The sequence below is a fragment of the Zootoca vivipara genome, chromosome 10 (genome assembly GCF_963506605.1).
Source record: "Zootoca vivipara chromosome 10, rZooViv1.1, whole genome shotgun sequence".
NCBI lineage: Eukaryota > Metazoa > Chordata > Lepidosauria > Squamata > Lacertidae > Zootoca > Zootoca vivipara.
Window position 1 is genome coordinate 38938014 of NC_083285.1, and position 16271 is coordinate 38954284.

The following is a 16271-nucleotide window of genomic DNA, read 5'->3' on the forward strand; positions in this document are numbered from 1 at the left end:
TGTGGAAGCAGATGACTTGTCCCAGCAGGTGTCTGTCAACGTAGAGATGGTGCTTGCTCTGCAGTGCACATCCTCCGCTCCCCACAGCCACTTCTCTTCCTGTGGAAGAATTTAGATTGGAGAGCCAGCCCACCCCTAGCATTGAGTCTGAAGCCCTGTTCAGACACAAGTGCTCGTGCATTCATGGAAGGTATGAGGAGGGAGCAGGGCTGCGACAGCTCATAACTCCCCTGACATTGATCTGTGTCCCTTTGGCTGTACAACCTGCTGAATACATGAAAATGCGCCCAGCCCATAGGTGTTGGTGGTGTGTCCAGACAGTGCAGCCCCGCTTACATATCACATGGATGTGCAAGTGTTCTTGAATCTCAGTAAAAGTTATCAGATTCTGAGCATGTGCTAGCAGTAAAATCAGGACATCAACTTGAAGCAAGTCTCATTGTTAATGACAAACAGAATAAGAATGTCAAGATAAGGGTCTCTGCCTTGCAATAAGTACTGCTGGCAGAAAATGCATGTGCTTTCACTGCCTGTTATTTGTGAATTTCATTGGTGCTATTTAATAATCTATCTACATGCTCAGCTGTCTACATTTAAATTTCCTTATGCGAACAAACTGCCTGAGGCAGGTAGGGTGAGAGCGAACTTTCCAAAGTGACGTCTTTTTTAGTTTAAGATGGGATGTTACCTCTCCATCGCCAATGGTACTTGAAAGATAACTGTGCTCAGGCTTAGAAGAGTGAAGGTCATTTCTACAGATCAGCAGGTTTATTGGTAATTCACTGCAGTCCACTAAATTGACCATGTGCTCTGCATCAGAAGCACCTTAATCACTGACACATCAATGCACATTTGAGAACCAGCCCACAAGGCCAGCTGTAGGGCTTTCGGCACTGCAGGTGAAGTATTAAAGTGGCGATTGACTTCTTACATCTTTTTAAGCACTCACCTCTTTTCACAAAATACAGATATACTGTAAATATATATATTCCCTGAAATTGAAGCATTAGAAAGAGCATGTAGGCTCTGGGTGTAAGATCTATTAGCTTATTTTTATATCAGTATCTTTAAGACAAGTTAGAAGAATAAAACAATGTTTTAAAGATTTATAAATTGGTAAGTATTCTGATAGACTTTAACTTCTTTTCCAGAGTTCACAAAGCTGTTGTTTGTTTGTCAGTTGCACCTATTAATGTGTAAATATTGGGGAAATGTCTTCTCTGGCAGAAGCACAATCCTAATAGATGTGTGTACTTTTCTTTAAATGAGGAACTACAATTAATATTCTAAAAAAATGTGCATGTGAAAAAGGCCTACTTAGTACATGTTTACTGAGAAGTAAGGCCCATTGAGTTCAGTGAGATATCTTTGAAATGTGACCATAAATAATGAATTGCCATTTTTGTATTCTAGTATTTTAGTTCGTTGCACTGTTTCCACTCTTCAGTTCTCCTATTCTCCAGTTTAAGTAAGTGGAGACTGGTCTATTAGGGCAGGGGGTTTCTAACCCAGCATCCATGAAAGTCTTCATTGGTGCCCCACTTTTATTCAGTGGGTCTAACTCCCAGGTATCATTGCATGGGATTATAGCATTGATCACAGAAACTAGCTGCTTGTACACATCCACTGTGTAGCATTATCAGACCAAAGTTTTCTTAGGGATAATTTTGTCTTAAATTTGGTCTAATTGAAATCAATATTTGGAAGCTTTATATTGCAACATAATTGAAATCAATAACATTGACTCCTGAGTAAGTATTAGGACTGAAGCCTAAGGACTCTGGTATTGTTCCTTTGCCCATTGCAGGACAACAATTCTGCAAGCAGCTTCTGTTTTTGCATGCCTTTCTGATTTTTATAGAATCCGGGTTCTTTTACTTAATTGACTAGACTTGTGCCAAAATCTGCTTACTTTGGAGGATACTTAAGCTGAAATTCTGTACATTTTTACTAGGGCATTGCTTTGTGAGGTTATAAATCTAATTGGATAGCCTTCAGTGTACTGTACTGTTAATGTGAAGCATTATTTGAGAATCTTCATCAGTATTTTGCCACTTAGGAGTTTGTTGCTCGCTGTGCAAAGATTTAAGTACTTACTTTGACTTGCTTGGATCATAAGCATCACCCAATAATATTAAGTTACACCCTTAAGTGCCTAACCAGGAGTAAGACCCACTGAATTCTGTGGCTATTATTTCCTGGTAGACTTGCATAGGTATATACTGTTAGGATTATGGAGAGCTGTAGGTGAAACCACCATCCTCATGTTGTCTGCTTCCCCATTTCACAATGACTGCAGAGAAAGGGGAATTTCTCTGGGCAGAGTGACTCCAGTACCTGGGAGCCATTTGCTGCCTAGAAGAACTAGCCAATAGCCAATAGATGATCAGCACATGAGGCAGCTTTGCAAAGAGCCAGAGGGTCCCCATTTTAGCCCTAGCAGCTTCTGACATATACAGTGGAACCTTGGTTTTTGAGCATCTCAGACAGGGCCAGCTCTAGGGGAAGGCTGGATGGCGCAGGGCGCCGGGCTGCCAGGGTGGCGCCGTGCGGCAGGACCTGATCCAAGGTGGGTTGCAACAGGAACACTGCGACCATATGGTAAAATAAATATATGGTGAAAGAAACATATGGTAAAAGTTTAAGAAAAGGGTCCCCAAATGTATATTTGGGTTCAAAGTAGGTTCTGGGTTTGAAAAGGTTGAAGATACCTGCGTTATAGGATATGGTTGCACTTTAAGATATTTTCACTCCATTACGTTTAGTGAGGCAGTGGGGGCCTAGCTTTTGCTTCAGTGTGCAATTGCACTGAAAAGTGAGTGCGCACTGTACTGCAGCTGAGCCCGGGTGAGCTATAGTGCAGCACATAAAGATTGCTTCTGTCATTGTAAACCTAAAATCTGCAGATTGCAGGAATCTCTGTGATCTATAGTATTTAGTATATTTATCTCATGCACTCCATGCCAGCAAATATGCTCTTTTATATACAGTCTATTAAGTAGTGGGTGGACATATCAGGTGACACAGAGATTTCTCCAAGTACCTCGCAAGATGAATGCCTCGCACAACGAAAAACTCACAAGATGAAAGCATTTTGCAATGTTTTCTGTGTTTTGCAAGATGAAGTTTTCTATGGCTGTGCTTCGCAAGACGAAATTATCGCAAGACGAAGCGACTCGCGGAACGAATTACTTTCGTATTGCGAGGCACCACTGTAGTTCTTTATAAGTAAGCTGGAACTGAACTGAACAGCTCAGCTGGCCTGCTTTTATAGGCAACTGGCTGTCAACATTGTAACAACAACAGCCCAGGGTTTCCCGCCTAAATTAACTGAAATGGACCTGAGTGAAAACTATACTGTATACACAATACCCCTGGTGGCCAGGGTGAGAATTCCAATACATAACACAGTCGTAGATACATTAAAGGGTACTTGCATGGGGAAAATCCACCTACACACTTTACCACATATACACAACCAAATGGGCATTGTTGCCGGTCTTTACAACACTACTCAGCTGGTAGGGTGTGATAGCAGGCATCCCTTCTCTCTCCAGCTGGTGAGCCATACTCTCAAGGCTGTCTGCCAACCATCTGTTAAGCAGTGGAGATTTTTACATACAAGAATGGATACAGCTTGGCATTGCAAGAAGAAGATCTGAACTGCAGTCAGGCAGAGATGCTGAGTAGGTAGCTACTACAGTATTACATTTTGTTTTCCTGGTTTTCTGTGATTGCTCCTCTCCCTCCTTTAAGGCTCTCATGATCCAAGCCCTGCATGTGTCCCTTCGGAGCCCTTTTCCTGGCTGGTTCAGAGATGGGGTTGTAGCTAGATAAAAAACATAGTGGAAAAATGAATGGAAGGTAATCCAATGGACCACTTGGTGGGGAAGGCTTGGGAGGGTTAATTTGGTTATCAATAAATGACACATAAAAGAGATAGTATATAGGCCTTGTTTGGATTTATTATAAATGCACTGTGTGTGTGTGTGTGTGTGTGTGTGTTTTGGTACAACTTTTGCAGATATTTCAGTGTGTTATATCTGTGAATTAAATGATGCAACATCTCTTTTAAAAATCTTTCCAGTTTTGCATCTGTAAATTGCTTGTCAATTTACACTAATAACTTATTCTGCATTGATTGACCTAATATTTCCACTGCTGCTTATGTATCCTGATCAAAGAACCAAGCTGGCAATAACTCTTTGTGTGAAATAATTTTTGAAGCTCTTTTCGTTTGTGCTGTCATAGTTTAGATACTGTTCAGGTATTTCAAGCTATAGATTGAGAAGATTAAACTCCTGGCAGCTGCTGGAAACCCTAGCAATGGTTCAAGTTCTTAATCAGCAGTATAGTTTGCCGTCTTAAGAATTAAGGTTGGTGCTTTATGTTTTGAAAAGTTGAAAAAATATCACTGACTTCAGCAACAGCTCCAAGCTTCTGGCTTTATTTGAGCAAAGAGCTGTTTTATTATCACTTTCAGGAATCCCCAAAATACTGCAACTTACTTGGTTACTTACTTAAATGTACAAATGCTTGGACGAGCACTTCCTTCTTTAATAAATACTGGACAGCCACATCAAATGGCTACAAATAGTCATTCTACTTCCATACGACCATCTGCAGAAGAAAGCCCAATTTATTAGCAATTTGGTGTTACATTGAATGGGTGCAGGAGTTGTGTGGTCTTGGCTTGATTATCACCACCAGAAAAAACCTTTTGTCTAATTCAGATGTGATGTCATAAATGTTAGGATCTCCTACTCACGAGTAGGACTCTGGCAGAGACACATGCCCGACTGGCATGTTCTCTCCCTCCTGGTTGATCGTTTGGGAGCTTCGAAAGCATTCTTCTGCCCGAACACCACAGCAACTGATGCCAAGAAACATCAGCACACTCAGGGATCCGCAGAGTCTTCGCAGTTGTGTAACAGACCTCAGCAACTCAGCTTTTGGCTAATCTATTTTATTTACATATAAACACACACGGAGCACTGCAACATAACTCCCTCTCTCTCTAGCATCGGACAGCAAAAAGAGAGAACAAAGGACAATAGTCCCACTTCACGGAACACAGTAACACAAACATCCTGTCTTTTTCATTTCCCACTCTGTGGAATGAAAACATATACCATCATGTGATAGACAACAATCCCGTGACAGCAGACACATGGAATGAATCTCCCAATATATAGGGAGGAGCCATCACACAGTTGTGTGCTTTACTGAAGGCCCTATATTCAATCTCTAGCATCTCCTGCTAAGGATCTCAGCTAGCAGAGTTTGGAAAGGACTCTGTCTCGTATGTTTGACAGTAATGGGCTTGGTGGACCAGTGTTCTGAAACAATCCCAATATCTAGTTTGCTGCAGTTCTGAATTTGGTTGTATGCTTTTGTTTTGTTTTGTTTTTTACACATATGCAACATACCAAGCACCATATTATTATATTATATTATTATATTATATTATATTATATTATATTATATTATATTATATTATATTATATTATACATACTACATACTACACCCTGGGTTTACACTAAAGTGGGATTATCATGGGCTTGACTTGTAACTGTTAGCAGTAAGGTTGGACTCCACTCCTCAAGTATGAACATCCCTTTAATGTAACAAAAAAATCAAGCAAATCGTTAGTTCAGTATATTCACTATGCAAAAGTATAGCTGCACACCGAAGGCCTGTTGCTTTTTTTGTTCTTCTGTTATAATTTCTTTCAACATAGTCTTCACACCAATGCATTTTTGAAGCTCACTATGTAAACCCAGAAACCTCCTGGCCACAGCATTTAAAATGCTCAATAAAAAAAAGATTAACTTGAAGTATATGAATCAATCCAACGGTGACTGGAGAAATTTAGGTCAAATCCTGAATTAGTGTTGAGCTTTCTGATGATTACCTTCATGCTTCTCTGCTTATCCATTGCAACTTGCCTTTGTTATTTAAGCCTCATATTTCTCTTATTAAGAGATACAGAATATTTCCCTGGCAGCACTTACTGCACTGCATCCTTCTGATGCATTTTCGAACATACTGTTAAATTAACATTTTACAGGGCAAAACATTTCTTCTATTTAGATGAGCCTATGTAACCGGTGTTTCTGTCAGGAGTACTGAGTTGAGAAGGGATTGAAATGTCACACCCAATCGGGCACCAAGAATAGTATGGGGTAAGCAGAATTTGAAGAAGAAAAACTTATATGGGCCTGTTAAGAGTCCTGGGACTGTTCTAAGTCTTCCTGGGGGCCTACATGCAGTTTTGGGAAGTCCCCCATCTGGGCTATGTAAAAGGGCAAATTTCCACATGTATCCAACTTCCACCTGTAAGGTAAAGTTCAGAAAGAGCCAAAATATTTATCTCCTCTGTTTGTCCACTCATGTGCACAGATGTAGCTCATCTTCTTTCTTTCCTTCAAATGCTAGAGACAAATTGCAGGAGGCTATTGTTATGTTCTGCTTGACAGTTTCCTATTCAGTGCTTGACTAAAATGGAGACAAATTTCCCAAGGCCCCAAACTCAAATACAGGGCAGAAGTGTGTGGGGTGGGTGGGTGGGAGTCTTAGCCACCCAACACTGCACCTCACCTTTGCCCAGAATGATTTGCAATTAAATATTGCTTCCCTGTCAATTGACACAGTGAAATTTATAGCTGAGCTGAAAGCTTTGAATGTTCAGATAATACTCTGAAATTATATGTGCTGCCTCCACCCAATATGAAGAGGTTGGCTTTAAAATCCAGACTACAATTGCAGTGCTGCCTAATATGACAGACACTTTGATCCAGGGACTGACTGACTGACTTTATTTATTTTTATATTTTCTATAGCGCCCTATACACGAAGGTCTCAAGGCGGTTCACATAAACTCAAAACAAAACCAACAATCCAATACCCCCCCTCCCAAAAAAAGAGTCAGAATTTAAATAAAGGGTATAGGATGTAGATCAAGTCAGGCCTGGTTGAAAAGGAATGTTTTTGCCTGGCACCTAAAGGTGTATAGTGAAGGCGCCAGGCGAACTTCCCTGGGGAGAGCATTCCACAGACAGGGAGCCACTGCAGAGAAGGCCCATTCTTGTGTTGCCACCCTCCTGACCTCTCACGGAGGAGGCACACGAATAAGGCCTCAAAAGATGATATCAAGGTCCGGATTGGTTCATATGGGAAGAGGTATTGTGGCCCTGAGCCATTTCTATAGAAACATCCCTATCTGGATGAGGACTCATTCATCTTAATGGGTGCTAGACAGTGGCCAACCAGATGCCTATGGGGAGCCTGCAAGCACTGTGACCTGTGATTCCCAGAAGCTGGAATTCAGAGGCATTATGCCTCTGGAGGTAGAACTTAGTAATTGTGGCTACTTGCCAATGATAGCCTTGTCTTCCAGTGAGACACCCACAATAGCACTGACATCGAACAGGGGCTGCATTAAATCTAGCTTTCTGGTGAGCAAATGATTTGTTTAACAATACTTGTATGCTGTTTAACTGTAAATAAAACTAAGCGGTTTACAAAAAAAATTGACCAAATTAGCAACGTTATTGCAGGTATCGAACTAGGGCTCGTTATGTGTAGTCCTAGCTGCTGTAGGCATGTAGCATTAGAATGGGGGCATTTTGGGTGGCAAAAAAGTAAAATGGCCACAACTTTGATTTCCAGAGAAGTAAAATGATGGGTCAATTAAAAATGGAAGTCATAAAATCAAAAATGTATTTGTAAGTGAAAGTACCTTCCTGTATTGCGTACCCTTCCATTTTTAATCTGGCACACTCTAATAGCATGAGTAAGTTCTGTGATATTTTTCTGAACATTTCCTTGAGTTGCTGAGAAAGCTGCAGTAGGAAATGCAACACTTTCAGTTTTTTGGTTTGGCTTTTTATTACTCCGTTAAAATAAGCAACTCCACATTACCCCATTAATTTTCTGGGAGAAACAGATAATACCCGTGCCAAGCAAGTCACTTGTTGATCATTGCATAAACTGAAGTCTAGGAGCACCTTCTGTTATATGTTTGCCTAGATTTACAGAAAGTACTTCTTAATCTTCACTGCCACTTCTTTTTTGGATTGTTTCCATCAAAATTAGCTGCCAAATGAAGATGGATTTTTCACTGTCAACGTAAAGGGGAAAGAACAACTTGAGTATCTTCCAGGGGAAATAGCATCTTTACTTTCTAACCATATATCCTGGTGCTTTTATACCTGTAACACCCAATAAAACAAGAACATGACAGAGACAAGGGTGACAGGCAATGGAAGCTTTAAAAAATGTTCAACCCCACACCAATGCCATACATTTAAGGTACATTTAAACTGCATAACTCTCCCTCCTCTAAGAATCCTGAGAACTGTAGGTGATGGGAACTGTAGTTCTGTGAGCTCTCTGATGGTATACCTGCCAGAATTTTGAAGTTTTTCCAGAAGGCTATAGCTTTAGAGGGGAAATTAATATCCCAATTCAAATGTGGGCAGGATTGTTCCCACAAGGGCACAGTGCCTGCACATTAAGAGATCTGCATAAGATTCAACAGAGCCCTGTTTTTCTCCTCAGTCCATGCACACAGATGCAGATGGCAACTAGGGCAAGCCATTTAATGGAAGGTCTGGGGACATCTTGCATACCCTGCCCTCTTTCATCCCTTTCCTGTGCAATCAGGTTCCACATTCAAGAATCAGGAAGGTTGAAAAATGCAGATTAGGAGGACAAAAAAATGTGACGTGCAATTCTTGTAAATAGGAGGGAATTGCTTAAGAAATTTGCCTGTGAATTTTTCAGCTCTAGTTCAGCCAGCTTCAGATATTTAAAGGGCTAGTTTGCTTGCATACTTTATATTCCAGAAACACTGCAGAGTGTTGAAAAGTTTAAGTTCTGTTGTTTCATTCACATATTTGCATTGATAATTTCTTTTGAAAACATATTTGGACATTCCTCTTTTGGTTTTTAACCACATTACTCCTTCATAAGCTGAGAAAGCTTTATACTGTACTCTAAATCTGTGTTTCCAAACTTGGGTCCCCAGCTGTCATTTATACTACAACTCTCATCATCCCCATAGCTGCCAAGTTTTCCCTTTTCTCGTGAGGAAGCCTATTCAGCATAAGGGAAAATCCCTGTAAAAAAGGGATAACTTGGCAGCTATGCATCCCTAGCTAGCAGGAGCAGTGGTCAGTGATGATGGGAGCTGTTGTCCAACAGCTGGGGACCCAAGTTTGAGAAACACTGCTAAATAATATTAAAATATAGAATAAACAGGAAGCAAAGCTAAGATCTCTGCAACTACTCCTAGTGCTGCCTCTTAACATCCTCTGACACTAAAGGAGGCCGGGTTTTGAATTACTGTACAGCATCGCCAACAGGCAACATGAATAAGGAGCAGCAATGTATTAGTTTTATTCAAGCATGATCTTCAAAAATCATAGTACTGTGGCCCAAGGTGTAAAATGAATCTATGCATTATGCTCTCCAGTCATACAAGTTAGGGGAACTGGGAAAGGATCCAATGGAGCAGTGGTTGAATTAAAGAGGGGGCCATTAATAAATTCCACATGTAGGGCTCCAGGTCTCTCCTTAGTTTTTAGCCAAATTGTGATCCCTCTCTGTACCTTCTAAAACTGGGGGCCTGTGACAAAAGATAAGAGGAATGAACAACTTATGTAATTTAAGTACTGTAAATGAAGACAGGGCTCCTGTGCCTTTAATAAGGTTGTGGAAGCAGGAATCTCTGCAGCAGCTGGTGAAGATTGCACTGAAGGGGTTAGAAAACCTGCAGCTGCTGAAATTCTCACTTCCACACAACTATTGGAGGTACAGGTAATGAAATGTTGTGCTGCATTCTTTATCTTTCTTTATATTTGTAGGCTGGCCTTTGAGAACTCTAAGAAACCCAAAAACCATTGCAGATTTAAAACTGGTGTGGTTTTGAAAAGTTTAGTTTGGCACTGTGATTCAAAATGGCATCCAGTCAAACAGGCAAAGAAAAGGGGAAAAAACCTACTGCTTGATTTCAGGAACCATAACAAGGATCATAGGAATGATAAATGATACAAATAAATAGACCAAGTCTTTTCATGTCATTTATATACCACAAAAATAAATTTGAAGTAAATTGCATTAAGTATGAAACTTAATGGAAGATTTGAAGATACCTGGGCTCTGCTGTCGCCCACTTTATGTTACACTTTGGTTCCAGCTGGAAAAAGCACATTGCTGCTGTGGGATATGTCCTTGTTTCAGAATTAAGGGGACGGGTATGATTTAATCTAGTGCGCTATAGTGCAGTATAGAATAGTATGGCTTGAAGGATAGAAAAACAGAATTCCTTCTTTGCAAGAGGGGTCGCTGGGGAGGATAGTAGGAAAAGGAGGCAACAGCTGGATGGAACGTGGAAGTGGGAGAGAAGGACTGGGAGTTATTTTTCTGGGCCTGAGAGCAGAGCTTAGAGTTTAAGTGGCTATATTCTTTCCTTCATGGCCCCCTAGACCAGGCTTCCTCAACCTTGGCCCTCCAGATGTTTTTGGCCTACAACTCACATGATCCCTAGCTAGCAGGACCAGTGGTCAGGGATGATGGGAACTGTAGTCTCAAATCATCTGGAGGGCAGAGGTTGAGGAAGCCTGCCCTAGACACTGCCTTCAAATTGACTCTTACTGCATTCCTTAGAATTCACCCTGGAGCCTTCAGTAAGGGATTGTACTTAACTGTCAGTACTTACTATAAGCTGCCACTACTTAGTACCGGTACACTGCGGCTTGAGTCATTTTTAAGAATGGGAAATTTGCAGACTTAAGTCATCAATCCAGTTTACATACTTGTTGAATTCTTTCAAATGATTCATTTCAGTTACCTTTAAATGGCAATGTACGTTTGTAATATGCATAAGCAAAATTTGCCTCCTATATCCAACTTGTTTTTTTATCTTTCTGTTAGGTAGAAGCTTATCTATTCATGGGGCTGAAAAGCGTGTGCAGATCTACCAGAGAAGAAGCACAGCAAGCCATCGCTTATCACAGCGCCCGTCTGTGGTTAGGCATTCTTCAGTCCCGCAAGTCAGAAGGTCAATAAAAATGGAGGCCTCATCTTCTGGATCTGTTGGGAAGCCAGTGACTCATCAGCCAGGTAACAATGTTGTCCTGATTGCTTTACACAAATGATACATGCTATGAAATGAATTCATAGCATCTGGCCAAGCTTGCATGGAAATCAATCTATAAGCCAATGTCCATAGATTGATATTCACTTCGGCCTTTCTCCGTGTGCTTGTTCATAACTGCAGTGGTTATCAATAGTGTAGAGCGAGTTTGGGAGTTTTAGAAAGGAGGTATTTCACAGCTTTTAAGATTTCTGCTCATAAAATCACCATCAAGCATACTTACCCAGTCTGATGCTTGCTATTCATATCAGAGCTACCGCTGTAATGTTACTTTCTCCATCCTCTCTTTTTGGTACAAACAAAATACTTTATTTCCTGCATACCGGGAAAAGCCTGCGTTTATCAAAAGTTCTAATAGAATCAGCTCTCTTTGTGTGTTCTTGCATAAGCCAGTGTCAGCTTGGCAGTGTAGGTGTTTCAAAAGGGCCTGTTGATACACTTTCACAATATAGGGCAGCAAGCAGCAACTTCCTGAGATGCTGGCATCCAGTTTTTGTTTTTAATTGTCATTTAGCATACCAGTCCATTTTATAAGCTACTGGGCACCAAGGGTGACTCTTTCATGTGTGTTTTTCTTCATGACCCAATGTGTAACAAGCTGTTTTCATTCAGCTGGCCAGTGTAAGTTATGCACAGGAACTCCTGCACTTCTGTCCCTTTGTCACTTCCTCAGTTCTCATTACCCACCACCACGCATGCAGGCCAGGGTGGCATAGTGGTTACAGTGTTGGACTAGGACCTTGGAGACCAGGATTCCAATCCCCGCTCTCCCTTGAAGCTCACTGGGCCAGTCACCAACTCTCAGTCCAACTTACCTCACAGGGTTGCTGAGAAAATAAAATGCAGAGGGGAAGAAGCATTTGCAACACTTTGAGCTACTGGGAGGAAAGGTGAGATAAAAAACATTAAAATGTAGGTAATTTCCTGACATTTAGTTTCAGGGCAGAGTTTTTGAAAAATGAAAAGAAAAGAAAAAAGAAAGATGGGGGAAAGGGAGGCTCATTGTATCGACATTCTAGCTGGCAGAAGCTGGCAGCGTTTTGGATGTGGCAGATTGTCCATCTATTCACTCCACACTCTCTCCCCCCCCCCTTCCATTTAGGATTCCTTTTTCAGTAAATTACTGTAGTTTTTCTCTCTTTTCCCTCAATAAAAATAAAATATCTTCCTCTGACACAAACACACAAAGACACACAGTTCAAAATTACCAACAGTACTGGTTCACTTCCCCCCTTCATTGTTAAATACATGAATGAATAAATAAATAAAAATAAAACAGATCTTTTTGAGTTATGGTGTTGCACATGCGTTTGTCTGTCTGTCGCATACAGTATTCTGAAATGTCAGTTGTTCCTCATTTCCCATCAAAGGTTCAGGGAGGCAGCAGATGGTTTATGGATAGGGACAGTGCTATTGCTCTGAGCTGCTCCTGGCAAACTGAAGAAAAACTCTAGGCTGGTTGGCCTCAATTTCTGCAAAGATCATGCTCCATTAAAGTTAAGTGCAATTCACCAACAGGAAAGACAGAGAGCTCTCATTTATAGGACAGAGGGAGTTTCCATTTAAACAAAGCTGCAAGCCTGAAGGAAAGCAAACTTAAGGTTGGAACTCGAGGCTGGGAGACCAAATTAAACCTTCTCACACATGAGCACAAAGCCCCTGGTGCTGGATTAAACCCTGTGGAGGCCCCATGGCAGTCAAAACCTTGTTTGCACTAGTGGGATAACATTGAAATAAGAAAGCTTGATTGTAATTTTCTTTCAAGATCAAATCAATATTATTTCAAGATCAAATCAATATTATTTTGATCCATTGTCGCAGGAAAGTATATTGGCAGCAGTACATCTCTGCCCACTTGCTGCTACTTATTTACATATCAGATTTGCACCATTTAAAGGAAATCATAAGATTTCTTATTTGTATTTGGCTGTAACCTTTTTTGTGACTCAAATTTTTTTGAGGGTGAAAGAAACCTGCATGTATAATTGCCTATTAAAGTCTAAGGAACATAGATCACACATTTACACTCACATTGGGTGTGTGTGTGGAGAGAGAGAGAGAGAGAGATTAGGAACTGAGAGCATAAATCAGATGTCGGTCTGAATGTGGAAAACACCTGCCCTCTCTGCATTATTTATTGATTGTTTATACTTATAGGCATTCTTGACCAAGTGGTGCTCAGGTGGGTTACAAAAATATTACAATTACTTTAAATGCATTTGGATGTGGAAGGGATACCTATTCAAGCACTCACTGGAATGAGTATATGCCATTAAAAATCATGCAATGTGTAGCTGATTCGATTTCTGCTTTTGGATGCACATTCAAGTTGTAGTTCCTGATACAGTACTCAAGTGGAAGGCTGCTTCCACATGCAGATCTCTTTCTCTGAATTTGATGTTGATATCTAGAGCATGATGAATATGACAATATCTTTTTCGAAACTCTATTAACACTCTATTCCACAGTGAAATTGAAGTAAAAACTGGAAAGCTGAAACAGTCACTGCAGGATGCAGACTTCTATATTTATCTGGTCACTTCCAGATTGCCTGTCTATTGAACATTAATTATGCTTCATTTGCAGGGAAATTGTATGATGTCTTATCAAGCACTTGCTATGCCACATTTTCTAGTACATTTTCCTGCCACTTCCCTTACTGAAAAAAGTCATGATTTTTATTGTTTATTTTTTTGGGAAGTGCATTTGTTGCACAAGAGCTGCGAATGCACTGTAACTGCACAGCATGAATTTGCCATTGTGCCATTGAATCCCAGTTGCAAAATAACAAATCTGCAAGCACCCTTTATCATTACTTACATTGCATATAATGCAGCAATGCAAAAAAGGACTTGGTTTTTTTTAAAGCTGCCCATTCCATTACAAATTAGGATTGATATTTAGTATCTAAAGAGGCAGTGGAGTTCAGAATAAGCTGTGTGAACAGACAAGTACCTGGTCCACATTCTACTATGGTGTGCATGAATGTAGAGGACCTTAACCGATCCACTGTCTCTCAAACTCAATCTACTCCACCTGCTGTAAGGTGGTGATAATACTGAGATCATGCAATGTGTATATAGGGTTGTTTTAAGGATTACTGAGAGGCAAGGTACGCTGAATGTTCTGAGCACTCAAAAAAGAATATAAATGCTACCTATTAACTTACAAAATGTAAGAGGTGTTATCATCACAGCTTCTCGTAACTGATTTGAGTCAAAAGGTTCCAGTGCATGTTCTGTAAATGGCACTGAATTATACAATACAAAGAAATCATCATAAACAACAACTGTTCTTTTCACTGGAAGTTGCTTGTGAGTATATTGTTATTGTTGTTGCTACCATTGTTGTTAGTCTGTCTGTCCATCCATCCATCCATCCAGTTTGCTTTTTTTTTTTGTAAATTTTGGCCTACTGTGGGTTCGCCTACTTCATGCCATTTAGGAGGCACAGATTGAGAGCAAAAAACAAAGATGCACTTTGTTTCTAATGCCCACCTAGCAGTTCGAAAGCACATCAAAAGTGCAAGTAGATAAATAGGGACCGCTCTGGCGGGAAGGTAAACGGCGTTTCCGTGTGCTGCTCTGGTTCGCCAGAAGCAGCTTTGTCATGCTGGCCACATGACCCGGAAGCTGTCTGCGGACAAACGCCGGCTCCCTCGGCCTATAGAGCGAGATGAGCGCCGCAACCCCAGAGTCGGACACGACTGGACCTGGTGGTCAGGGGCCCCTTTACCCTTTACCTAAGATAAAATAAAGAATATTTACTAAATTTGTATACCACCCTTGATCTATTGATCACAGGGTGCTTCAGAAGGTAGATCCTACAAAACTGAAGTCTAGCCACGCCTGGTTTACACATTACTTTGGAGAATTGCAGTAAGATTTCCATGGCTTTCTATCTTATGAGATCTTTTGGAGATGTAGAGGGAAGGCGTCATAGTATTTCTGCCTGTTTTCTGAGAGTGCTCTTCTTTGAACATAAGATTAATGCTGCTGGGATGGCCTAGGGTCCATGCAGTCTAGCAGTGTCTTCTTAACAAGTGTCCAGCTAAATGTCTCTGGAAGCTTAGAAGCAGGGCAAAAAAGCAACAGTTCTCTTGCATTGTTTGGACTTGGCTTTAGGTATAGCTTTCCTTTATCCGTCACGCATGCTGGCTATTGACAGAAGTACCCTTCATGAATTTAAAGCCATCTAAGCTAGTGGTCAATGCTACATCCTGTGGTAGTGAATTTCATAAATTATTTATGTATTTTGGGAAATAGCATTTCCTTTGTCCATTCTGAACCTGCTGCCAATCAATTTCATTGCGTAATCTGAGTTCACGTATTATGAGAGAGGGAGAGAAAAATTCTCAATCCACTCTTGGCCTACCATTCATAATTTTATAAAAACTTAAATCAAGTCCTCTTTAATCATCATCCCTAAACTTCAATAATAATATTGATAATTTTATTATTTAGACCCTGCTCATTTGGCTGGGATTCCCCAGCCCAGCCACTCTGGGGCGGCTTACAAGATATCTTACAACATAATAAAAACATCAGTCCTTAAAAACTTCCCTAAACATGGCTGCCTTCAGATGTCTTCTAAAAGTTGTTTACTTCCTTGACATCTGAAGGGAGGGCATTCCACAGGGAGGGCGCCAAGCTTTGGCCTCACCTCATTAGGTAGGTGATCCACCTCTTGATGGTTTTGTTGCCTTTTCAGTACTTTTTCCAGTGCTAAAATGCTCCTTTAGAGATAGGGTAACTATATAAAACTGCACTAATCCCACCCCCATGACCAGTTCAGCAGGCAGATATTCATACGGTATGTGAGACTCTCAGGAAAAAACATGTTTTGGAATTCTTTAATATGATTAGGGAAGTTATTTCTTGCTTGCTGCTTAACATCCATGTAGCTGCACTTCTTGAGGCCTAAACTCACATGGGATGTCTAGAGTATCCAGGCTTAGCAAAAATGACCTGCATTGTCCTGGTCCTGTATTGCCTTATGAAGCATCTGAGCCTGACAGTATTGCTAAAGGAATCCTTCATTCTATATAGTCTCCCATGTGACTGGTTGGTGTTTAGGATTCTTACAAGAACTAGCTCTGGCATAGTATAT

The 16271-nt window shown here is 40.7% G+C and overlaps 1 protein-coding gene across 1 annotated transcript in view; it reads left to right on the plus strand.

The window, feature by feature from the left end:
* Positions 1–16271, plus strand: part of ANO4 (anoctamin 4) — a 124980-nt gene that overhangs the window by 18009 nt on the left and 90700 nt on the right. Inside the window, exon 2 of the mRNA XM_060279725.1 lies at positions 10940–11128. Within this exon, the coding sequence (XP_060135708.1) occupies positions 11077–11128 (52 nt within the window). The 5' untranslated portion in view covers positions 10940–11076. The remainder of the gene's footprint in view (positions 1–10939; positions 11129–16271) is intronic.